This window comes from Apteryx rowi, unplaced genomic scaffold (assembly GCF_003343035.1).
Source record: "Apteryx rowi isolate R43461 unplaced genomic scaffold, aptRow1 scaffold_65, whole genome shotgun sequence".
Classification (NCBI taxonomy): domain Eukaryota; kingdom Metazoa; phylum Chordata; class Aves; order Apterygiformes; family Apterygidae; genus Apteryx; species Apteryx rowi.
In genome coordinates, this window is record NW_020450927.1 from 977,672 (window position 1) to 1,003,925 (window position 26,254).

General features: G+C 53.3%; 1 protein-coding gene across 1 annotated transcript; it reads right to left on the minus strand.

The window, feature by feature from the left end:
- Positions 1-2,012: 2,012 nt before the first annotated feature.
- On the minus strand, positions 2,013-25,950 carry LOC112975035 (protein transport protein Sec16B-like). The gene is made up of 25 exons (XM_026084648.1): positions 25,700-25,950; positions 24,311-24,417; positions 23,568-23,667; positions 23,204-23,318; positions 22,304-22,451; positions 21,831-21,988; positions 21,145-21,206; positions 19,899-20,034; positions 19,023-19,253; positions 18,409-18,506; positions 17,558-17,639; positions 17,189-17,306; positions 16,580-16,691; positions 16,000-16,105; positions 15,115-15,255; positions 11,753-11,866; positions 10,683-10,755; positions 7,387-7,662; positions 6,130-6,197; positions 4,895-5,038; positions 4,334-4,423; positions 3,229-3,343; positions 3,026-3,099; positions 2,387-2,467; positions 2,013-2,161 (listed from the first exon to the last, which is right to left on the minus strand). Exons 1-25 carry the CDS (start codon positions 25,948-25,950, stop codon positions 2,096-2,098), a joined length of 3,066 nt encoding a protein of 1,021 aa, XP_025940433.1. The 3' UTR covers positions 2,013-2,095.
- Between the last annotated feature and the right edge of the window lie 304 nt (positions 25,951-26,254).

Below are 26,254 nucleotides of genomic sequence, written 5' to 3' on the forward strand. Positions count from 1 at the left end.
TTACCCCACACTGACCCCACAGAGGATCACCCAGAAGCACTTGTGCCAGAAGTGCCCCAGATCTGGGAAAAAGGGGGAGGAAGATATACCAAGTGCAGGCCACAGTATACCAGAGATACGGGGAGACGCCCAGCAGGGCTGCAGCCCCAGCACAGCTCAGAGAGCCTGATACACATGGCCCTGGGGCTCATCTCTCTCCATATGCCAAGAGGGGAAAAACTACCCCAGGCCTAGGAACCCCAGCCCCAGTAGATTCACTTGCGCTGTCTAATGCAATGTGCTTGCAGTGTGCACCTGCACAGGGCCACACAGAGGTCAGACTTACCACAGTGCGGACATCCCGGGCCTCAGAGACTCACTTCTACCTGTGCAGCCCTGCTGGGTGAAACCTGGAGGCATCACAGCCCTGGAAAGATGGAGAGCCAGGTTGGCAACACTGAGCACTCAGAGCGCACGTTTGTAGTGTCGTGGTGGCCCAGCAAGGCCCACTGACCTTGCACCCTTTTGATGCTCGTGCTTAAGACGAGCAAGCAACCCCACAGCTATGGAGGCTTACATTTCTAGAGGCATTTTAAACAGAGCCACCTGCACCCGGCTGCGCCACAGCAACTAGGGGACCTTCTGCTCCCCAGCACAAGTTCCCCCTCCCGTTACTCTCACCTGTCTGCAGCCCCTGCCCCGCGCTCCCGAGGCATCAACGGGAGGGACAAAGGCTTCACAGGCGCTCCCTGCCGCAGGGGCCTGCGCCGCCCCCGGGCATCCCCGGCCTTCTCCCGCTGCCCAGCGAGCCCCTGCCTGCAGCCACGACACCCGCGCCCCCCGGGCAGTCTCCAAGCACACCAGCACCGCCAGCCCTCACAGGGAGGGGCACTTAACCGCTGCTTTAACCGCCCCGCCCGGCCCGGGAGGCGGCAGGGAGAGCTCTACCTGCTGCGCAGCCCCGAGGGCCGGGGCAGAGCGGGGGAGGCTCCGCGAAGCCCCCCCCCAGCCCCAACGGTCGCACCGGCCCGCGCGCCCCCCCCCCCACGCGGCTGCTCCGCGGCACGCGCCGCCGCCAACGGCCGCGCGGCGAGTGCGGAGGGGGCGGGCCCTCATTAGCATGAGGCGGCGCGGGGCGCTCTGGGTAGCGCCGGCGGCTCGCCCTGAGCAGGGAGGCGGGCGCGCGGCGCAGCGCCATATAACGAGCGACCGGCGGCTTTTGCCGTCCGGGGGAAGCTCACCGCCGAGGCCACGCACCGGGTGCGCGTCACCCCSCCGCGCCTCGGGGAAGGTCTGAGGGAGGGGCCGCGGCGGCCCTAGCAGGGCCCCGCCCGCGCGGGCGGGTGAGCCACCAGACAGGGGGGGCGCCGCGGCGGCCGGCCCGGGCAGGAGAAGCCGCGGGCGGCGGCGCGGCCCGCCCGCCCCGGCGGATGCTCATGGCTCCGCGGCGTCTTGAGACAGACTCACGGCCGGCACTGCTGAGTCCAATGGGTGAGGTGGGGCACCGCCCCACAACCCAATTCAGACTACTCTCCMCCGGACATTTTTCCGTGCCCCCCCGCCCCCCGAACGGAAAGTAAAAGCACCTCCGTTTCCATTTTCTTTCCTGCAGTAACACCCCCCCCCCTTTGAAATTGGGGCTCTCTGAGGGCTCCACGCAGCATTAGGCCTCCCCCACACACACACGTTAGCCTTCATGCAGCATGCTACAACAGCAATCCAACACAACGCCGGTTTCCAGAGCGCTTTCTCGTGGCCAAACTTGTATTTTTCCACCAGRATAAAAAGAAAAATTTTTTGTTTGGAAGAAGGGCCACCACAGCGCGGTGGGAAGAGGAAGGGGACCAGCACGACGCCACAGGGGTGCAGGGGAGCAGGTGGTTTCTTCAGACATTGAACACACACATGGCCCGGACGGATGCCGCACGCGTGCCTTGAGGCAGCAGGCAGGCSGGCCGGGCTCCTCACGAGCACTTCATCAGCACGGAGAGGTCCTCCCAACAGCAATGGTGGTGCCAGTGGTCCAGCGAAGCCCGGGCAGCTCCCGCGTGGGCCTGGCCCGGGGAGCCTCTCCCTCGCCGAGGAAAAGGGTGGAAGAGGGCCCTGCGGCCCCCGCTCACAGCGGGTTGGGGTACCGCCGCTGGGACAGCAGCCGGGGCTGGTTGGGCCTGGCAGCAGCGAGCTGGGGAGTACAGAAACACCCTGAGAACATGGGACGAACATGGGACGAACATGGGACGAACATGGGACGAACATGGGACGAACATGGGACGAACATGGGACGAACATGGGACGCACCCCCCCGAGCTGCCTGCCAGCCCCTCCTTCCACTGGCATCACCCCAAAACCCAGGACACCCCCCCGTGGGGGCCACCCCTCCAGCAGCAGCCTGGGAGGACGTTCTCACCTGAGGGACCTGGACGGGGTTGAAGAGCGGGACGGCCTCCGCCGGCAGGCTGGGGCCCCGCGGAGGTTCGTGGGAGCCCTCCTGGAAGAGCAGACAGAGAAAAACTGTGTGGCCGCCCCCGGTTTCGGAGCAGAGGGGGGCTCCTGGATTCCCCACACACGCGTTGCTCTGCCCCACACGTTAAGGGCTCTCCACCAGAGTAAGATCAGGAGGGACGTCTCCCGTCCTCCCCCGACCAGGCAGAAGGAACCAAACCCAGGACCTGCATCCTTGGTGTGGATCCTCCGAGGGGCAACAAGCTGCAAACGGCGCTCAAGGTGCTTTYCCCCCCCAAGTTTAGGCTTTTGGTGTCTGTTAACACTGCTAAGTTCACAATAAGGCACAAATAAGGCARTAGGGTCACTCTCCTCTACCCACTGCCTATATTCATGAATTTTGTACAAACATAGCAACTTTAAGGTCTTTGTCCACTTGACAAATTTGAATAAAATAGGCCTACAGGTTTGAAGACATTACGGAGACAGAGGAGCATTACTGCTTATGACTTTGCTCTAAGAAAAGAGGGCAAAAAGGCATAGACACCCCAAACCACAGACACACACACACACACACACACATAAACCACCCTCCTCTCCTCACCTGATCTCCAGCCTCAGGAAAGGCTGCCAGGTCCCCGCCGTCCATGCCCCACGAGCCTTTCGTTTCAATGGACACTGGGGTAACAACAAGGATATCAGCATCATGTTTCATTCATTCCAGGATGTGCAACCCTTAAAATACAAAGGAGCAGCTTCTAAAAGGCCGAGCATGAACAGGAGAGAGGTGGTCTTTGCCACATTTACCTGGGTTTCTGGAGGAAGGGCTGGGCGCAGTAGGAGATGGGCCCCCAGGAGGCTGAGCTGAAGGGCTTGTCCCAGCCACCRGAAGAGGAGAAGGGGGTGATGGCGAAGACCGTTCCTGAGGAGGGAACCACATCCACTRGTTTAGAGCAAAAGGGCCTTGCATGGTGGAAAGGGAACAGCTCCATACTGGAGAGGGGTAAAGTATTTATTTTGGGGTACCGCAGTCTGTCCCAATCCTGCTGAAGATCTCCCCTGTYCAAGGTAACCCAAGAGCTGCACACACCCAAGCTAAGGGCATCTGTAGTGCAGCTGGTCAGAGCAAGCAATCCCACAGTTAGAACCATGTCACAAACCTAAACTACCTGAAGAGCTCAAAAGTAGGTAAGAGGCTGGATACCAAGCCTGTTGTCCTAATGCAGTGCAGGGGGCCAACTGGGCTAGCTGTATCCTTGGTTCCTTGTCTCTTACTGTTATGGGAAGAATGTCCCCAAATCTCCTGCTATGGGACTGTAGATCATTCTGAATGAGGAGGAGACTTCCCCAGTAGAGATCGCTCCAGGACCTCTGTGCCTCCAAACCAACAGTCCTGGCCACAGGGGCGTGATGTGCATGTATCTGCATGTCCTGAGGAGGACGTGGCCAGGATTGGGGGTAATTGCTCCCCCATCTCTGCTGCATTTCCAGTTAAAGAAGTTATTCTTCACTTCAACTCCTGAAAACTACCAGAGCATTGCCATTTGCTGCTAACAGCTGCTGCTTTCCACTTCAGCAGAGGGCAAGCGATCCCTGCAGAGTTTGCCGAGCACTTTGAGAACCTTCCAGATCAAAGATGCTTTATAAATACACAATTATTATTAATAAAGAATTCACTTTCAGGYGAAAAGGGCTCCCAGTCTCCCTTGTCAATCCATCCCTGTGCAGGGCGGCACAAAGCAGGCCTGCTACAGAAGTGAAAATCTGTCCAGTGGGCACAGCTGAGTCATGCATGYGAGGAGAAGGGAGGGGAGATATAGCAGGTGAAGGCAGAGTTACAGGACTCGTTTTCTTAGGTGTCCCCTGGGGTATCACCCTGGGACAGGACAGCCTTCATTAGTCTTCTTGTTACCTGAGATCCCAGCGTGTCGGATGTGGCTTTGGGAGAGGCTTCCTTGGGGGGCTTCGACCGAAACCAGCCGAACCATCTGAATCCCGAGCTCTGGGAAATACAGGTTTTTATAGTCAAAAAGAAACCAGTAGAAAAACAGAGATAAATTAGAGATACCATAGCCCACAAGAGCCTGGCACCCAGCCTCACTCCTGCCTCCTGAGCCCCAGGCACAGTGAAGAGGAGAGCGAACGCCTGCCTGTGCTACTGGGCTCAGAGCAAGGGCGGGGGATCTTGTTGCTCGTCCGCCACACCAGCACCACCAAGGGAAGGGCACCCAGAGCAGGGAAGCAGCGCAGCCAGGGCTGGGAGGAGTCCCACTAAGCCAGGCACAACCACAGCCCCTCAGGAGCTGGCACACCATTTTGTGCGGGGCACAGCTGGACGACAGAGGTCAGGGACAGCACTGGGTGGTTACATGGGGTAGGCCAGGGACAGAGGTAAGACAGCTCAGCCTCAGGAACARGAGGATTTGGGACAAGCTAGGAGCACTTGTCTTTACATCAGCTGCAGAGTACTCACCTTAACTTCATCTGGCTTCTCCTCCTCCGATGACTGCTCTTCAGTGACATCCTCGGCCATGCTTTCCAAGGAAGGCTGAATGTCCTCTTCTAGGGAGATAGTGGAGCTCTCCGAGACCGTTCGGGTCCTTGCATTTAACTCATGCTGGTGTCAGAGATAAGAGTTATAATTATCATGAAGAAGCAGACAAGGAAACCAGGCAGATGGGAATTTATAGACAAYGGTGAGGAGTCATCCAGAAAGGCAGCAGCAGTCAAGCTAACACGGGCCAGTTCCCTTCAGGACCCGAGCTCTCTAGAAAGGCTTGAGCCCAGTTTCTTTCCTGCCAGACCTCTCCTGTAGGTCCTGTTCTCTCCTATAGACCTGCATCAAGCAGACCTACAAAGAGGAGAGTAGGGCCATCATAAAGCTAGTTATGCTGCCTCAACATTCATGGAACGTCTGCATTGAGCATGATTAGAGTGGCCCAGGGACTCCTTTAATTCAGGCTCAATGGATAACATCCCTAGGGAACTATTATATCCTGATGCAGCAGACAGGGAAGAGTTAACACAGCAGCTGGCTGGGTCAATCCAAACCTCTGAGATCTCCCTGGCCATCGGGGAGATCATCAGTCCCATTAAAGACAAGTGAGAACACAAAGAGAAACTCTGGTTTTCAAGGAGATGTAAGTAACACCAGGCTGAGCCTACCAGCCTCAACGCATCCACGGTCACAGCAAGAGGGCAGAAACCTGTACRCAACACAGCTTTTGGAAATAAACTCTTTCCTGAGAGACAACATCAAAAAATGGTCTCCTTCAGAGGATGTCTGGAGACCAGGGGTGCCAGGGTCCAGCACGGAGAATTGTGTGAAGTTAACTATCGTGGGTGGACACAACCAGCACCAACCTGCGGAACCACTCCACCAGGACCCGCTATCTGGCAGCTGTGCCTGCCCCCGCCACCCAGTGCATGAGGCTGCAGAGCAGGGACCTGTAGCAGGGTGCAGTGAGCAATTTAGGGCAGCCAGGTGCCCCACTGAGCTGGGAGGGGGGTGGAAGGATCTGAGAGAGCTACCATATCACATCAGGTCTCTGTGAGGGAACAGATAGCATCATGACATGGCATTTCATGCAAGTTAAGCACATGGAAGGAGATAAACCAGTGAGAGTCCTCCAGGTCTGTCCAGGCCACTAAGCAATATGGTCTATCTGACCTCTCTGGGCRAGCCACCTGCATCCTTCTCCATCTCACCTGCTCTCCTGCAGTAGCCTGCTGTACCCCAAGGGGCAGTGGGGTGCCTTGAGGCTCCCTGGCATCTCCTAAGGAGCAGAGAGAAGGGCACAATCAGGATTAATTGCTGGGAGCAGCTTTCCCACAGGTAAGTATTTTTGCATCTGCTGGAAGTATTTATGTTGCCATCATTACAGAATCCAGGCAGCAACTCAACTGGCTTCTCTGCTGCAAGATGCTTCAGTTCACGTTAGAGGCCAAATCAATCTAGGCACATGCCGACATGCTCTGCAAGAAGCTGGATGTGCAGCCAGAAACCAGTCTGGTTCCCAGGAACAGCCAGACCCGCTCCAGCCAGATACAGCAATCAGCTGCTTTTCCATAACAAGACCAAAAACACTAACATCAGGAGATGCCTCTTTCATATACTCTATTCCTTATACTGCTGAAATGGGCCAAGTACCCCTAAGCAACTCACCTTCTGTGTCATATCACTACCCCAGAGCAAGGCTACATGACCAAGGGTCCTTCTCTGATACATGCAAAAATCCAGGCCTGTAACTGTATTGGCATCAAGAAGGGAGTAAGCCAGAAGGTTGCGCTAGTATCTCTCAGACAAAAATCTGGTTTGTGCTGTTGAATTTGAAGCTCTTCTTCCCACCCAGCAGGGAAGCAGTACAGCTGCCAGCCCTAGAGTTTGTTATCCCTTGCTGCTTTGGGCAAGGTCTTGCAAAAATTAAGAATCAGCTGCTCAGGGTGGCCARTCCTGGTGGGAAGTGATTTGTGTACAGGAGGCATCTGGATAAACATGATGCCAAGTTAGAGACAGTATTGGAGTGCTTTTTTTTAATGGAAACAAGGCACTGAGGTAAAGTCAGTGCCAGTAGAGAGAGTGTTGTTCAAAACGATGCATGTGCCTCAGGAGACCAGATATGCAAGGATTCCTCAMAGGCAGTCACACTTCCCCAGAGGAGATCCCATGCAATTGTTTTGAACTGGGTAGAGGCACTTTTGTAGAAAAACAAAGAAGAATAGGTGTTTTTTAGACCTATCTCCAGCTCATTTATTCCTATGAATGCAAAAGAAGCCCAAAATGTAGCCCAACATCTACCTAGACCTATCCTCATAGGAATGCTCCAGGCAGGCTGATTTGAACCAAACACACTTCGCTTACACCATCCTTCCTCTGCTCCATGCGCATGCAAACATACACTCGCTCTCCACTGAATTCTCCTCCTACATGTTAGAGAGCTGCCAGAGAAACACCAGCATGCTTACCTGGTGGCTGGACCACCTGTGGAGAATGGTCATAGCAAACTTCTGGAAAGACAGCTRTCCCTGGGCTGAGCACTGCTGTCTGGTGCTCTGGCCTGATATCGTGAGGCAGYGATGTTATGACCTGATCGGATGCTGCTGCCGGAGGAGGTGCCAAGGGCTGGAGGAACGGGTCCTCCTGGGAGCTTGTTCCTTGCAGCAGCAGAGGGGTGCCTCGCTGGTGCCACTGGTCATGTTGGTAGCCCTTGCCCTGGGCAAACTCATGGCCAAATTCTCCATCTGGAAAACATACCTCAGGAATTTACTCCGGTATTTACAGTTTTATTGCACTGTTGCACAGAATTTTCTCTTTTTCCAYTATACATCAATAGGAGGTTGTGAGAAATGGTGAGGAGAGATCCCAGTGGAACATGCGTGGGTGAGGAAGGAGGTACAGCACAGCATGATAGCAAGGACCTTTTAGATGCTTCAAGGAAGGTGGGTTGTGAAAGATAGGGAAAATCTCTTGGGAACATGCCTGAGGTTGCAAACAAGAACTCAGAATGGGAACGTTATGGAAGCAAAGAGACCAAAAGAGAAAGCAACATGTGCCTAGCAGTTCAAAGGATCCCAGAGCCTCCAGCCTTTTCTTTCACTCCTACCCCGTGCCCTGAGCAGAAAACAAAATTCTCTGATTCTGAGGTGCATCTGTTAAGCTCTAGCCTTCATTCCTGCTCCACAGAAACACGCACTGTTGAGTTTCTTGCTTTAGGTGGATTTGTTCTGTTTTTTTTGTTTGAAAGACAGGTTGAGTAAGTGGTAAAGGTTTGTTTTATTCAGCAAATGCACTTGTTGCTCTGTCTGGCACTAGACACAACATAGCACACTGTTGTCTGTCCCAGGGAGAGATGCACCAAGGTGTGCATACTGGTTCCTATTGACTGCTTGTTCCAGCTCTGGGGCTGGCCTCCAAGACAGAAACATGCTCTGCACAGATAAGTTTCAGCCCTGCTGCCAACAGAAGCCATCAGCCAGGATCCAGACCCTGCAAGTCTAAGTTGGCCTGGGGATTGACTATGGGGCCTTTTGAAAAGGATGCTACAAATCTCTCTGCTTTGCCTGCTAGCATCACTTCTATCCTGCTAAGGGTTAGCTTCAGCTACTGCTTTTTCATCTGTAAACCACTCCCATAAAGTCCTGGAGACATCTTTGCAGTGTCAGTGTGATCCTRTGAGGAGGAGGATGGACAGAGCCACCCAATTCCTGGAGCTGCTGCCACTTGTCTCCACACTGCCTGACAAGTTCATCCAGTAAGCACGTACAGATGCTGGGGAAAGCCAGGGAGAAAACCTATTGCTTGAAGAACTGTGAGGATGGAGAGTGAGGCTCCCATGACTGCATTGGTCCCATCTTGGTCATTGGCAGGCCCCTCTTCAGTTTCTCCAGATCTCCCCATACTAAATTTGTAAGAGAGTGGTCAGCCCCAGAGCAGGGCCACTGGGGACTAATCCCAGGGGTCCAAGCAAAGTTGATTCAGCTTTTGTCTCAGCCTTTTGAACTCAGCCTTGAGCCAGATTTCCCTGCACACACGTCCCTCAGATGAGAGATTAAAAGTCAATGTCCGGTGTGGTTGGTAACTCTGAACAGCCTTCTCAATGAATGAAAGCACCAAACGTAAGGAAAGCAGGTGAGCTGCTGGTAACTGGGTACACCCGGAGCAGTCCTGGCCTGTGAGAAGCTGTAGCGTGACACCATCACACATGCAATTCTTTTCAGACAAAAAGGATAATTGTAGTTTCAGTGCTCAGCCCTGATAGAAGCAGAAGGCAATCAGGATTGATGATACTTTTTACTGCCTGGGAGAGCTCCTTGAAGAGGAATTTGGCAGCATCAGAGAAAGCTGATAGGAAGAAATGGCTTGGAGAAGTTTGTCATGTTTTATCCTGTCTGCATAAGCCTTCATTCTCCACCCATCAGCGCTGGCATTTCTACCTCCACTCCTCTGCTGCACGGCACCAGAAAACTGGGTATGAGCAGGCAGCAAGCAGCAAAAGGCTGTGCCAGGGCCAACCTACTGAMAGAGGAGGCTATTAAGCAATGCTGATGAGTCTACAGGACTGCCCAATTRATGTGTTGTCCAGATAGGAACTGAAAGCTCTCCAGCCTCTACCYTGAAGCCATCCAAGGATGCCTGCATCCTTCATCTTGATGTCTCACCTGAAGACTATGGCAAGGATGTGATCTTCTGGATGGCCCAGTACAAGAGGGGACTCTCAGGGTCCCAGAGTGGCAGAGCAAAAAGATGAACCGGGGKGGGGGGGGGGTGGTGAATGTTGGGGCTTAATCAATGTGCATGCTGAAATAGGGCATGCAGAAGGACAAGTTCTTTCCTGAATCTTTCAGTCTGTGAGCAAGTATAAAATCCTGTTAGTTCAACTCCAATTTGTGTCCTCAGAGGACTGTCTAGGAATGAGGCCATCTCCCCTGAGTCTCCCAGGAGCTGGAGGCTTGGCGAGGAGACATGGGCTTTGTCCAGCTGGTTGCCCGCCAGACCAGYGCTGTGACTTCCCCCTCCCTTCTTCCATGAGGCCCACAGAGACTCCTGAAGCTGCATTAATTAGGTCCAATTATTCAAGCAAACTTTGTTCCTCCATGGAGAAGAAAGAGCCTAACTGGAGTGAATGTCCCCTGCTACCTTCTGCATATCTTGGCCGATTGCCCTTGCATTCACCAGGCTTCCAGGACACACAGGGGTTTTGCAAAGGAGAAAAGAGGAAGGAGAACCAGCCAATTCCCTGTCACCAAGGCCCCCCCCCCCTCCCTGACCAAGACTGGGTTTCTCTAGCTTTGTTTCTTCCCCCTTTTCCCAGCAGAAGGAAGCCAATGAGTGATATCAGCTTTTCTTAGTGGAATGGGAGGGGAGGGAGTCTCCAGAGCCAGGCCTTTGAAGAGAAGAAAGGACGCGCAGTCCATGCAAGAGCATACTAGAAGGCTTCCTGGCATGGTTCTGGGTCTTCCCAGCTGCCTTGGGAGAGGACACCGGGGTCAGTATGCAGCCTGTCCCTGGCAGATCCCCTCGCCAGAGGAACGCTTCTCAGGAGGAATCATGCCATGCGTGTTGATTCTCATGCTTTGAAGAGATGCAAGGGGCAGAGGACAGCTGTTGAGAAATGCCAGCTGGCTCTGAAAAGCTGATCACATAGACACAGAGGCTTGGGATCAGCCTCTCTCAGCTGGTTGGCAGTATAACTGCATGTGCTGTGTGTGCATGTGGAGAAGCCTCTTACGGGGACGTACAATGCACTGCTCCATTTCTTTACCTGCAGCTGATCCACTGGCCCTGGAAAGCTCTGGCTCACCTGATGCCAACTCAGGRGGGAGGTCTTCTTCCGTCTGCAAGGAGTCAGAAGACAAAGGTGACAAAACAGAAGGGAAACTGGACAGCATAGGGAAAACTGGACAGCACAGGAAGGCAGGAGAGACTAAAGCAACCGCAAAGCCAATGTAAAGGAGAGCCGCGTGCTGGCAAGCTCTACCTTGCATCTCCTCCACTGGCTGTAGGAGCCCAAGTGACAGGAGGAGTCCCCACATCAGCAGCAGCTCCTCAGCCACCCCAAGCGCAGAGTGAGCCAGTGATGGGACAGACCCCACAGGAAGGATCAGGCTCCTCAAAACCGAGAGCAGCGCGAGAAGCCCGGAGCCATGGGTTCCACTGGCGCCAGTGCGATTACAGCTCATTCGCAGCAAGACGAATGAGACTGTAGTGTGACCACCACTGTGCCGAGAGCAGGCAGAATAGGAAGCTGGGGGGGGGGGGGGGGCAAGAACAAAAGCAGACATGAAATGTGAATGAAATGCGTCAATTTGAGTTCCAGATCAGTTCCCTAGCACAAGTAAGGGAACAGAGCACATGTCTGTGAGGCAATGCCCTGGCCATGTCCCCTGCAAACCCTTACAATAAGAGATCACAGAATCACAGAATCAGGTCACAGATCTCTATTTGTCAACCAGCCCCCTCTTATTGCTCTTGATTCAAGACAGAGAGAGGAGATTTTCACCCCATGCAAAGCTCTGTAGCCCTCACTGCTCATCCCCGAGGATGTTACAGCCCTCTCCCTGCTCCCACTGAAACTGCAGGTCCCTCAACAGAGACCACATCCCTGAGCTGCAGCATGTCGTGCTCATGAATCAAGGGGAAAAGAAGCTCTGAAAAACCCCAGTGAAAAAGATGGCCTTTGAACCTTGATACTTGTCCCCCCATTTCGGATGGAGAAGGAGGAAGATACCCCTGCAGACAAACCACAAAAGAGAGGCGAGCTCCATTACAGCTCCCCAACCCATGGCAGCCGAAGTACAAGGCAGGCAGTGCCCCCCCTCCACTCATCCTTACCTCCCATTCCCGGCACTGGGTTCGGAGCTGTACAAGCCAGTCAGGCTCCAGGGTCTGGTCCTGATCCGGCATCTCCAGCAGCAGCGGGTCAGAGAGCTTCAGCCGCTCAGCTAGCTGCAGAGCCAGGAAGGAGAGGCAGGAGGGAAACAGGGTTCTTAACTCACTTAACATCTCGGCTCCGGAGATCGACACTCACAGCTATTAACACACAGCCAGGCACACAGGCTAGGGGCAAAATAGCACAAGAGCTGCACTTCCTCGTAATACAGATATAGAAGTAACACCCACTTTTTATGCAAGACTTATTACCTCTCCTGCACGACTGCTGAGAAGTGCTGACCACAGACCAGGCCCTTCATACTCTGCACCATACCAAGAGCCTCCCACCAGGGGATCTCAGAACTTCTCTATCACCTCTGCTGACAGGTACGTCAAAGTACCATTATCCTCTTCATATTAGTGAGTCAGGAAACTATTATGAACTTCTTGTACTCTAACCAAATGAGCACTGTTATTCCCACTTGTCAGCTAGCCAGCCCAAAGCAYAGATGGATCAATAGGACACCTCATCAAGAGTTCTAAAACCAACCCAGACTCCCAGGTCTGTACATCAGTCCTGCACCTRCCCCATGAAGGACAGGAGCTGGTGGGTTTTTGGCTACAGGCTAGAGCACAGGCTGGGGTCCCCAAGTTCTCTTTCTTTGCCTGGTTTTGAGCATGAAAGACAGGGCTGCACCCAAGCTGCTCACTAGCCCCCGGGGCCACCCTGCCTTTTAGCACAGTGGTGCTACCTAACACAGCTGAGCTATGTCGCTGCAGCTGAACCACTCCGGGAACGGAGAAACCTGACAGCCAGGCAAAGAGTAAGGGTCACTTCACGTCACCCCAGCAGCCTTTGCTCAAGGCTTTAAAACAAGCATTATCATCATTAACAACAGAAAATAACAGAAGAGTGGGAGGGACCTTTTGAGATTACCTGATCCATCTGCCTACTCTAAAAAGATATCCCATATGCCCACACCAGTCCTTACAACTGTTTGTCTARCTGGTACCTACAAATCTCCACGGATAAGATTTCACAGCCTCCCAGGGCTGTCCTGATGCTTAGTGTCCTTAGAGCTAGAGAGTTTTTCTTAATATCTAAGTGAAATCTTTGTTGCAAATTAAGCCTCTTGCTCCCTCAGTAGCTGTGGGGAACGGTCAGGCACCAACCCCTTTGAAAACAGCCTTCTACATATTGGAGGACGGTTATCACATCCCCCCTCTACCTCCTTCCTCCCCTAGAATATCTTTCCTGGAGCAAATAACCCCGAGGCCTTCAGAGGTCATTCTTTCCTCAATCTCTTATCATTCTTGCTCTTCTCTTCTGCACTTCTTCCAATCTGGCACTGTCTCAGAGTGCAGCATCCCAAATGGGGCACAGTGCCCTAGCCAAGACCCCGCAAGGCCCAAGCACAGGGGGTTATCACCTCCTTGTCTCACACGTGCTACTCTCCCTCTTCGAGCCCAGAATAACATTGGCTTTTTTTTTTTTTTTTTTTAAAAGCAGCATCCTGTTATGTTGCTGCTTTATATTTCTTCCATGTTCCACTATCTCCCCCAGGTCCTTCTCTGCAGTATTGCTACTGTGTGTTGAAATTCTCCTGCAAGAGAAGGGTCTGTGTCCCTGATCGCAGCCATCTGAAAGACACGGTGCTCCATCTACAGTAAACTGAGAGGGAGAAGCACTCCTGGGGCAATCTATCCCATCTGTCTCAACGCGGGATGAATGGCTCTCTGGAGAGCCACTGCCCCCAAGTCACTACAGTAACAGTCTGGCCAAATTGCTTAGACTAGGACTATGACTATGACTGCTGGCACAAGGGGAGATGACTCTCACCCAAAACACATGGTTGATATCAGCCCACTTCTTGGGATTTGCCATGTTGGCCGTTTCTTCTTATTCGAAGCGTTTAAAAGCTGATTGTCTAAAACAGCCTAAAATGCAMTCCCCACCACCAGGAGGTTACAGTGAGACAAGACCAGCATGGCTGGTTCCCAAGTTGGGACAGGAACCAGCTGACGTGAGCTGAGAGCACTTCTCCTGGAGTGGTCGAGCCAGGTGCCAGGAGGCTACGCTACTGCACTCCAATCTGATGGACACCATCTTTGGAAAACACATGTGTTCATTCTAAATCAATGGCAGGAAAGAGGAAATTATAAGCATGATTACTCCTAAACGGGGGGAATGTTTAATCCAAAAGCTAATATGCACTTTGATCCAATATTAATGAACCAACACCTGGTTGTATATCATCCCCAGCTTCAAAAGAGGGGAAGTCTTAATCAAACACTAATATGTATCATAATTTGTAAAACAGTCTAAAACATCAAAGACAAGAGTATCTATGAATGCACTAGTTTTTCAGATGAAAGTGTTTTCTCCCAGGAGAAGCATTATCCCCAGCAGAACTGCGGATCTGAGAGGCTGTTAGAGTAAATAGGTTTCTATGAGGGGGTYGGGGGGAGCCGCGAGCACGGCACAGCATTACATAACACCAAGTTTCAGGCCAGACTATCAGGTGTTTTTTGCAGCCCGTTTCAGGCAGGTGTCTCCGCGGCGTTCCTCCTGCCTCCCTGCTTCTCCATTCTGGGACACTGCCGGCCAGCGCGGCTGCTGCTCCGTTCCCAGCAGAGGTCGGCTTGGAACAGCCTTGGCACTGCCCAGCTCCAGGGGAGGACAGAAGCCAATGCCAAAAACCTGAGACACACTCCTACTCACTTTCACCCCGAGAGAGCACCCTGGCAGGCCAATGCCATCCTGGGATGAGGTACTGGAGAGGAAGTGTCCAGCAACTTCTTAGATTTAGCTTCTTAAGTCTGTGCCATTTAAAAGTTCAAAAAAACTTCAGAAAAAAAAAATCCTTTGCCTCCAAACACCTCATCCTATTTGACCAGCAGCATAATTCCCTTCTTTCCTGCCACAAAAGGCTGGGGTATTGGAGTTAGCTATTGCTGCTTTTCTCTGTGGCCCTGGGGAGGCCAGCACAGCTCTCGCTCAGGCAGACACTGCCCCAACAGAGAGCTGCTGGGCGCAGATCCTGGAGGTCTTGGCTTCTCCTGGTTGTGCACACATCAGCCAGCAAACCTTCAGGACTGCTTTCCAGAGCTGCTGAGCACCTCCACCCGTAGCAAACTGAAAAAAGCTTCCCACTAGAAGGTCAAAAATCAGTACCATCCCACCAAAGTTGCATACAAGCATCTCTAGCGGCCCACACGTGAAATCCTGGCCTCGGCAGGTCCCCAATGGTGCCCCCACCAGGGCCAGGGAAACTCATGGGATATCCCTCGTGGGGCTACAGGGCAAGCGTGACAAGACTCACCTCCGTCACTTGTCTGGCCAGCACGGGGTGGCTGGCTGGCCCCTGGCCCAGGAGCACGGTGGCGATCTTCTCGCAGTAATGCAAGGCCTGGGCTGGCAGCCCGTAGTCCGCCAGGCGAGAGGCATAGATGAGCTTGTACACCTCGGGGAAGGGATGAAAAACAGCCATAGGGTGGGAAGTTGAGTGAGGAGAGGCCCATGCCCTCATGTCATGCGTGAGGAGCATGTTCGAGGGCTGTGTGGGCAGCGTGCCCCTGAAGCTCTCTTAGGACCAAACAGCAGCAGATCATCTTAGCGTGACTCAAACTACCCCGGGTCACAGGTCCTACCACCAAGAGGTGGCTGGTGATTTGGGACCCCCACCCCCCTCCTAGTCCCTGGGCAGCCTGGTCGTGCTCTCCTCGGTGCCAGGCCTGTGCTGTGCCAGCAGATCGGCAGTGGGGAAGGACTCCAGCYGCAACTTTCATTTATCTACCCAATTTACGCAGTGCCCAAGGCAGCGGCAGCTGGATGCTTATTTACTAAATGAAAAGCCTATCAATTACCCAGGACTATTACAGAACAGGAGGGGAGTTAGACCCAGGTTGACACAGTTCAAACACAGATGGCACCAAGCCCCGCAAGCTGCCCTGGCTCAGGCTCCCACGAGCTGTGCTGAGAAGAAGATTTGAAAGCCCTGCCTCGGAGAAACCTGCACCGAGCCCAGTGGGCAGAGCAGCTCCTGCGGCCAAATGAGGCAAAAAGCCTCAAAGGGCATTGGAGAACAGCCCCGGTCCAGCTGGAGCACCTGCAGCTCCTCTTTAGAGGGGCTGGAGGGATGTATTTGACAGGGACTTTTGGGGGCTGGTCTGAGCTGCTGTTGGCCACGCTTGCAAGTCTCCACTACCTGGAAGGAGAGAAGGAAGGCTTTGGGCTGTTGTAGCTGCTGGCAGTACTCAAAGATTTCCATGCGCTGGATAACCTCCGTGCTGGCAAACTGGGCAAACGCCTGACTGCGAAGAAGGAAAAGGGCAGTTCAGGGAGTGGAGCAGAGTTCTCCCTCCAAGACAGCCCGGTAGACAGGTCCACTGCTCCTCTGCGCTGCCAACCTGGAGCAAGCTGGAGAGGCCCAGAGCAAAATCAGGTCAAGAGCAGTAAAATCCCATGATTTTACTTGCTGGAATTTTACTTTCCCCTTGCCAGAGGGGAAACATGACATCTCCATGAGGCCAGAGCATGAATGAGCACCACAAGAAAGCAAAGAACCTGCAATATTCCTGCACTTGCTGGGAATTCAAAGCAGTATTGAGTAGAGAAATATTTTCTTCCTCAAGTAAGATTTTTGTTTGTGAGATTCCAACTTTTTGGAAGCTGCCAGCCCATTTTGCAGAACAATTTGAAATCATAGGGATAGGAAGAAGGCAGGAGACAACTTGGAAAAAGAGCTGGAAGTACCCACAGGGCACTGCCTGTCTGCATTTCCTCACCGGTGACTGCTGCCCAGTAAAGCCATGCGGTCCGCTTTCTCTCCAAAGTAACCAAAAGGAATATTTGCCATCAGGTAGCAGAAATGAGCTGCTTCTGTTAATCCCCTGCCAGCTGGATGGGGAAGGAGAAAAGAAAAAAAAAAAAAAAGAAATGCTAGCCCTGAGACACAAACCCCTATGCAGTCAGTGTTGCTCTGAAGGCAACCAAGCTCATATAAAAAAAATCCCTCCCCCCTCAAAAACAGCCTAACCAAATAGTCCCATTTTTCTTCTCTGCACATTCAGACCCCTAAACATCCCTTCTCCCTGGGTTTTTTTTTTTTCTTTTTTCAGATTGCTATTTTCTGTACTTAAGTGGGGGCTGGTTCAGTGTTGAGACCAGGGCAGTTCTACCAGGGTACGTCTCCAGTTTCACTTCTCTGGGAAGTTGTCATCAGCCCGAAACCCACTGAGGGTTTCTACTACCAGTGCTAAAACTGGCATCCAGAGCAAGGTATCACCAGAAGAGCAGCTAATGGATGATATCCTCTCCCCCAGAAAGGAGCACACAGAAGCAGCCATGGGCACAGCAGGGCTGCAAGTCAGCCTCCAAATGAGGCCTTGGCTCACCCAAAGTGTCTCCCAAGGTGATGATGGCACGGTGGTTCAGCTCCGCATCTCCAACCTTGTTGGACAGCATCACAGCCAGGTGGGGCCTCCAGTCTCCCCACTTGGCATCCCCACAGCACTGGGAGGGAGACAAGGAAGGAGTCAAAGAGGAGCTGAGCCCAACAGCACAGGCTGCCTGGTCTGCAGCAGAAGGGCCTCCATGCCGCACAGTTCCCCACAACATCCTTCCCACAGGGTTTTCTTGCACCATACAACACAGGTGTCGCAGCATGAAAGTGTAAGAGCATTGCAGCATGAAGATAGGAGTGTGTCCCACCCAGTAGCAACCTGGAGGGCACTGCTAAGGGATCGAGGCTCTCATTCACATACCTGTGCTGCTTGGGGAACCCTTCCCGACATGAGCTGGAAGAGGGTCTGCAGCGGGTCATTGGCAGCCAGCGTGTTGGTGAACCTGCAAGGAGGCAGCAGAGAGATAGCCACTGTGCCGCAATTCCAGCACAAGAGCCCAAATTCCACATTCATCTTCAATGCGGTTGAGCGCGTCTCAGAAACGCCCCAGGAATGCCATCTCCTGGGGGCTTCAACTCATTGGTGAAGCCAAGGTGGAAAGGAAAGCAAACCCCACAAGGCTGGTGATCAGTTACCTCCAGAGCAGGCAAATTTCCRGCACAATGCTGGATAATACCTCCTTAAAAGGATACTGGTTTGCAAGACAGTTCCTGCTTAGCTCTCCCAGAAAGGATCAACCCARTTCAGATTAAGTATATTCAGTCCAGCAGAAAATGTCCACATGGGCAGTTCGCTGGGAATCATTTTGCCAGCTGAGGTGCTGTGGTCCAGCCTGGGCGAGGCTGGGTCCTGGCTAAGTGGGCTGGACCCCTGCCCCAACTGCTGGCTTTGCCAATCTTGTTGATCTCTGCAGCTAGAGCGAAGCGGAGGATCCAGAGCAAATCCACCCCCATCTTCAGGGAATGGCTTTCCTTTCTCTTTTCCTCCTGCCTGGCAGGAAGCGTGAAAGATTCGGGCCCACCCACATGCATGATCCCTCCCCACTCTGGCCAGTAGGAAAAAYAACACCAGACTGGAAGAGTCTGACGGAAATTAGTGCTCTTTTTGCAGTGCATCAGGGCTGAGGGCACCCAAGAGGATATGTGCTCAGCAACATCAGTCACAGAGAGGGTTCCCAGGCATTGCACCTTGCTTTTACCTCTCCAGCTTACCCAGTGAGCACCCAGCTGTAGGTGCGAGGGTCCATCTTGCTGGAGAGGAAGAGGGCATGGCCCCACAGCTGGTTTCTCATGGCCCAGTCCAGAGCTTCCTGCAGCCAACATGGAGAGGAAAAGGCATTTGCGCTAACTCCACTCCCCTGCCCATCTCTGCTGCGAAGGGAACATCTCATCCAGCTCAGACTGGCTCTGTAGCCTATTTCTGCTGGAGTTTCCCTTTCTAAGGAGGGTTTCCCTGGGGCGTATTTAGCCCCCCACATGGCTGGGCCATGTGAGGAATGAACTGATTCTTTCCAGGGTCTCTGCTTCTTCCCTCTGCAGGCTTGGGACTTGCACAAGAGCACTGGTGACTATGCTGGGTTTACCCAAACCCCTCAAAAACAACAACAAAGCAGCCAACAGCAGTGCATCTGGTCTTCACTTGGGTCCCCATCCCAGTCTCCAAAAGTGGGAAACTTCTGCTGTAAACCCTGTTGTACAAACACACCATTAAGGCACACCACAAACAYATAAGGCACTTCTTGACTTCCCTTCCCTTTAAAACCTTGCTGAAGAGGCCAAAGGGGCTTAGAATCATCCCTATATTCTAGATCCCACTCACCACTTACTTTCTTTCTGCCATAGTAGAGGAGTTTGGTGAACTTCTCCACTGTCTGTGCCAGTGTCTCCACAATGGGAGGGACCTCCCCTGTAAGGAGGTCCACTGTCCCCGGCCCATGTGCCCGCCACTCATCATCCGGCAGGTTGATCAGATTAGCCACAGGGTTTTGCCTCTTGTACTTCTCCAGGCGCTTGCAGTCTTGCATCAAAAGCTCAGCTGTGTCTGAGCCCACCATGGACTGCAACAGGGAAGGGGAGAAACAAGGCACATGGAGACTGCCCTTTGAGCAATGACTGAGAGCACTTCTAGTCCCACACCCAGCCTCAGGTGATGACATCTGTCATCAGGAGCAGCACCCATCCGCTCCTGCTCAAACTGCCCCTGGGCAGGGAGATCACAAGCTCTTATCCTTGTCCTAACAGGTATTCCCAGCAAGACTAGCCTCAGTCACCAGCATGCAGCATCGGGGGACAAAGGAGTCAGCACAGCCAGCATGACCTTCACAGCACCACCTAGACTGAAGATATTATCCACCTGCTTCCAACAAGTGGTCACAGACTAGATTGGGTAGGTTTCATTGGATTAAGAGATTAATCTCCTTTTAGGCATAAGTGCTGGCTCTGAAATGAAGGTGGCACCAGTCCCTTTCAGAGCTGCTATTCCACTGGGATGTTGGTATTTCACAAGGGTGAAAAGCAACCCAAGAGAACATTTTTCTTCAAATGCTCTGGGCAGTACCAAAGTGGTTGATGGTACTGTGGGAATGGGATACATTTAAGATGCACTCCCCCAAAACAGAACTGACTCAAGAGGCATAGAAGTGGCATATAGCTGACATGACTTCAAAGATTAAAAGGGTCAACACCTTCCACTGGACACCTACCCCATTCTGCCGGCAGAGGAGGACCAGGAGTTTCCAGAGAAGAGCTGAATCTCTGCCTCTCTGTGTTGAGAGATCACAGCTTGTGGCTATCTTGTGCTGGCAAAATGTCATCACATCCACCTTGTGCAGATCTTCCCTGGAGCAGCAAAGAAAAGGATCAAAAGGAACCCAAGCAAATGTAAGCTTGRACAACATTAAGAATCAAAGAGTTCCCAAGTTTGCTGACAGGCACCCCAAAGATTCAAAGAAGAGATGGAGGAGGGAGGATCCTCGATGACCACATGTCCATGTGGTCAATGTATGTCAATGACCACATACTGCATTGATCGCACTCAGCTCAAAAATGCTCAACAAGGTTGGTCATTATGACTTTTTGCAGATATCCATGTTTCAAGGATGTAGAAGGCATGTCAAATCCTTTCTCTGCCCTCCTGATATTTTCATCCATCAATCTGCAAAGAACCTCAGTTTTGCTTAGCAGCAGAGCTGTTACAGCCATGACTGTCCAAGGCTGTAAGAGCAGGTGTGCACGAAGGCAGTATCTTTTATTTAACTAATACAGTGCAGGGAAAATGACATGTCTGTGACCACATAAAACCTTCTGGTTTGAAGCAGAAATCTGAAAGCTGTGTGCAGACTGGGCACAACTGCCCTGCGTCTTGCAATAAAAAGTTAGACAACTGGAAAGAAAAGGTGGCTGTGGGACAAAAGGAAGGGTAGCAGGGAGAAAGGGAGTGGGGAAGAAGGTGCTGATCTTGACTCAATCACACCAACACATTTGAACTCTAACATTTGCAAAGTCCCTTTTGACAGAATTGCTAATCTCCAGCTCCTCAGATTTCTACCAAACTTCTGAGCTTGTTCAAATCTTTTGCTGAATGCACAGTTTTCCTTCTTCTACACACTACTACTCTTTCTCTGCTTTAGTTATGAGTAACCACAAGTCACTCACATGGTTTACTGGTATAACCAGTATAATATTCTTCACACACAAAAAATAAAAATAAAAAAACTCTACACTCCAACCTACATCTCAGGAAAGGGGACAGGCTCCCAATATGAACCCATATCTAGCCTTAACACACATTCTTATCTCCCAGAACTACAGGGACTCCCAAAGAGGAACCTGAAGTCTGTCCTGGGCTCATCACCTGGCCCTCCTCAGCCAGCTGCCCTGGACCACAGCCCAGGCAGTGCCTGCACCCCAGAGAGGGAACAGATCTTGGGTCCCGCAGGGGTGGCATACCTGGCCAGAGGCCCTGGGAAGGCTTGCAGCTCCTCCTGCTCTTTTGTGTCATGAAGGATCACCTAAAAAGCAAGAGCAAACTCAGCAGCTGGACTGCTTCAGCAATCAGGCTAGGCCCTGGCTGAACTGGCAGAGGCAAAGGGTTTAATGGTGCTAGTGAAACCTCTTTCCGTGCCATCTTAAAGTAACCACAGAGCATAGGCCCTAAAACATCACAAGAACCCCGATGATATGTTCCAAGAAATAAATGCCTCTTGAGATGGCATCTGCCTCCTTGGGGAGGCAAAATAGGATAGAGGCAAATGCTGCGGCTGACTTGTGCCTGCTCTGGGTATGGATACGGCCTGTGTATCTGAACACTTCAGAAAGGTTTGTCCTTCAGTGAGGTACGGACTGGCATTCATCCGTACTTGGAGGGGTTTGGTGTGAGCAGGTTACGGGCAATACCTGAGGATTAYAGAGTTGTAGGAGCAGGGTGCAGGAGACGTGAAGGCTAAAAGCAATGGCCAGGGGGACTGGTACGACACAGACTGGAGGGGCCACAAGGGCTGGAGAGGAGATGGTAGTGGGAGACGGGAAGGTGGCTAGGGAGGTTGTTTGGGCAACAAATGATGCGTGCATCCCCTGAAGCAGAAGGGTCCATCTCAGCGAGGTGAGAGATTGCCATTTCAGGGGCTGTGGCGTACCTCCAAGCTGTGCAGCTCCACGTGGGCTGGCTGCCCCTCCGCAGGGAAGTGGGGGCACACCAGCACCAGCTGCCCTCCAGCTCCAAAGCACACCGGCACATGTGGCAACGGGAACTTCTGGGGTGCCACCGGGGCTGGGGTGGATGCTGAAGCCCTCCCTGCACGACACAGAGGTACAGGCCACAGTGAGYCCTCTTACCCTGGCCCCACACCACCTCTGCTACGAATGACACGACCCAGGTCCCAGCCTGCCCTGTGCCTACACAGCCCTCCTCTGCCCAGGACTGTACACGCAAGGACAGTCCCCTAAAGCAGATGGCAGACCAGGTAGAGCCACCCAACTGTGCACCAGGTCCTCAGTCATGTCTTGCAGACACCCTTCTCAAAGAAAGGGTGCCTGAAAGGGTCAGGAGACACTGGCCACTTACTTGGGCCCCGTTAGCACTTTGTGCCAGGGTCCCATCTCGTCTCACCTGCTTGCACCGGACTCCAAGCCCCCACGGGCACTGGGTCGTAGTGGTCGGTGCTGTCGCAGATGTACTGGCTGAGCTCGTAGCTGCTGGAGCTGAGTCCCGACTCGCGGTACTGCAGGAGCAGGCTGGGCTTGCCGGAGGTGGGAGGCTGTGGGGAAAGCGGAGCCACGGGAAGAACAGGGGCGAAGGGCCCGCACAAGGAGGAAGGGAGAAAGTGCTTCATTTCAGGGAAACAGGCCCAAATGGTCCATCTGCCCTTGCCTAGAGAGGCAGCTGCCCAACAGGACCTGCGCAGCATACACCACAGCACAGGCTATCCCCATCTGACCAGTTCAAGCGCGTTAGTATCTTAGGCTCGTCGCAGTACATACCCTGGTCATAGCAATGAGTCTTAAAATAATTAGCCGTAGATCTAGCCCAATAGCTTTCTTAGCCCTAATGCAGGCTCCCCAACACAGCCTATACGTGGGAATCACCAAAAGCATTGACTAGGAGCAAAACCACCCAGAGAGCAGCTCCAATTTGATCTCTTGATCTGCTCTTTTGCAAAACACAGCAATCAGGGCACAAGTGAAGGGGTTGGCCTTTGTCACACGACAGCAGTTTCCTTTGGACAGAGGTGACAAGGTGTCACACTACACAAGGAGGACATGGGAGGGGAAGAGAAAAGCAGCAGACAACACTTGACAGGGAGAAAAGCAACCCACCGAGCCAGGCTTTCTGTCCAATGCTTGGCACTGTGCAGGAGAGAGATGCAGCCAGACGTCTAGGGGAACGACAGCCCAGCAGACAGAGATTTTATAAATACTGATAACCCATGATAATAATTGCCAGGGCATTAGGAAGCCTCCAGGAGGCTCGGGCACGACCTCCTCCGTGCCCTGCCCCATGCGCGGTTACCTTGCGAGTCTGGCCATTGCCCTCCCCAGAGGAACCGCCGAAGGAGCCTTCCCCTGCCCGCTCCCACTGGGAGCCCGAGCAGTGGCTCTCCTCGAACGAGTCACCGGGCTCTAACCTGCCAAAGGAAGAAAAGGAAGGAGTTGGCCAAGGTCTTGGGACCAGCCGCAGACTTCGCTGCGGCCCTTCCCCGTGTCTCCCAGCAGCGGAGGCTGCACTGCTGCCCCAACCCAGGGGGTCTCCAACACTGCTCCGTGCTGGAAGTCTGCTCGCCCACATTATCACGGGGGACAGTGGAGCCATCCTGACCGGAGAGACTGCAAAGCTGCCCCCTAGGAGGTCCAGCCCTCCTGCTGCAGCCCCTTACCTGTCCTGCCCTGGGGACGGAGTTACCAGGTTAGGATGGTAACCCCGGTAGTAGTGCTGGTCCCGGTAACTGGTACCGTAAGGCTCTCCCTGTCTCAAATCTACAGAGAGAATCGAGATTTAGTGTTGCTCCTCCCGAGCAACAAGCCATAATGAAGTTAGAGAAGAGCAATGAGTCAGACAATTTGCTAAGCACACCCCATTTGCTTCCAAATTAGCCTGGCAAGTTAGGGAGGTATGATAAAGCCTTGTACATGTTGGCAGACAGCACAGATATCCTTTCCTCTTTCTTCCTGTTTTCCTTAGTCCAGGAATTCCATAAACATGGTAAAAATTAGGCCCCAGTAGCTCTGATCACACAGTGAGATCAGCATGATTGAGTTCAGCCTGCAAGCAGGAACGACCCAGTTTTTTAGCCAGGCAGATGAAGATTAAATGTTCCCTAGGTACATCTAGTTCCTGCTTACGGCTCCAAATGGAAGCTCAAGGCAGGGCTGCACCATGAGAATGGCATCCATGGCCTGGGAGCACGGGCAGGAGAAAGCTCTTGAGACGGTTAGTAGCAAGCCCTCATACCATGACAGGTAGAATAGCACGTCCCAGAGAAAGCAACAACCATCTCTTTTCCTGGAAGCAGCAAGTTGGTGTGACACAGTCGTGCACACCGTCTGACACAGCGTGCTTAATGCTAACAGCTTGACCTGGCCAGACACCTCCATTCCCTGACCACAGGAGTGGCCGTACCTCTGTCATCCTGCCAGGCAGTGGGCTGCCCCTGGTAGCTCCAATAAGCATAGTCATCTCCATAGCTGGGGGCTGCATAGTTCCAGTGGGGGTCTTCATATCCTTGCCTGAAACAACACAATACACATAGCCAAGAAAGAAAGAAAACTGCACCGGAGCTATGTTCATGATGGGCATCTCGGGGCCAGCAGAGATGTCCAGCAGAAAGGCCCAGTCCAGATCCTCCAAGGGTCACGGTTCCCATCCAATCAGCTCCCAGGTGAAGGACCCTGGTGCAAGGGATGAGGTCTGGGAGCACAACCAGGTGTGAGATTCGCACCCCAGACGGGGACCTTTGAAGGCAGAAGGGATCACGGAAATTGGACATGGGGTCAGGAGCAGATCCAGCATCACACACAGGGAGGAGAGGGAGAGCAGAGGTGGGAGATTTGGACCCGTTCCCATCCCCATCACTGAGAAACAGTTGTGCTCTGCAGTTTCAGAAGCCGTCCAATTTCAGATGCCGGGAAACTCTGCTCAATCACCTCAGTTATTGAGCTGTTAAAGGGACCAATTTTCACGGACGCTTTAGGAGAGGCCTCCAAAAAGCACCTTTCCTGCCAACCTCTGAAGCTGCTGTATCTCCTGCAAACCTCAGCACCGGTCTCCCCCTGTGCTGGAGCCCAGCCAGAGCATAAGCTGTCCACCCAATACACGTGCACCTTAACCCTTCACAATTTACACAGTAATTCAGTTAGTCCTGCGCAATACCTAGCCTTCCTGGCCAAGCATTTCACAACCTCAGCAGAAAACGCTGTGTTATCCATGCAGCTCTCCTTACAACTCTCAGAGGGCAATAACTCAGGCAAATCAACCCAGATTTGCTGGAGTATTCAAAGCTTTCTCCTCACTGAGACAGCCTCGCTCCCACATTTTATCCTTCTACCCGCTGCTGTTTCAGCAGCTGAGCTGCTGAGGTTGCAAGCTTCCTTTTATTCCTATATCATCCGTTTATATTTTTATTGTTCACCTTGCACTTAAAAAAAGAACTCTAATCAAACCTTCAGGAAAAAGACACCTTGGGACAGAGACGGAGCCTGCAGAACAGCTACTGCAGAAGTCACAACCGTGTAAGGCAGAAATCGGAGCRGCAGCTGCTCCGCAGCCTCAAGCGCAGAAGAGCCGACACCTCCCCGCGGTAGCGGCTGAGCGGTGCGATAAGCAGGTTTTGCCTTCCCGAGCGCGCAGCACCGCCRCGGCCGCTCGCTGCTTGCGCCAGGCAGGTAGCGCAGGTCAGCGCCCTCGTCACCGCTCGGCGAGAGCGGCCGCACGGCCACGTCTTACCGCAGAACCGCGAGGAGGAGGAGCAGGGGTTGGTGTGAGCCTTGGTCAGCGCTACGCGGGTCTTACCTAGAGTACGGCCTGTTAGCGTAAGCGCTTTCGTAGTACTCGGCCCTGGAGGCAGGTCTGTGCCGGTCCCGGTCCCGCCGCGGGCGGTGGTACTCGTCCCAGGCRTCCRGCCCCGCTCGCAGCGCTGGTCGCCGGGGCTGGGGGGCCGGCGCGTGGCGGGGGTCCCGCTGCGGGCCACGGCTCCGGCCCTCCGCCGGGGCGGCGTGCCTCTCCCGGGGCCGAGGGGGCCACGGCGGCGCCCAGGGATCCATCGCGGACGTGCCCGGGAGATGCTGCGCGGGTCAGGGGTGCTGGGTTTTGCGATTCCCAGGCGGCGCCAACGCCCTGCGAACAGTTAGATAAACCACAGCGCATTCGACCAGCGACTTTCCCGAAAGCCCCCTTGAGACGGCTGTTGCCACCTTCTTTCCGCTTTCATCCGGGAGATCCAGCCGCTCTCCTTCGGTTCCCAAACGCCCAGACCAGAGCAAGGAAAAGCCGTTCCCCCGTTYGCCCAAGCTAGCTTGAACCCTTCCCCGAAGCATGTGATGCCTTAAAACGCCAGGATACAGCAGC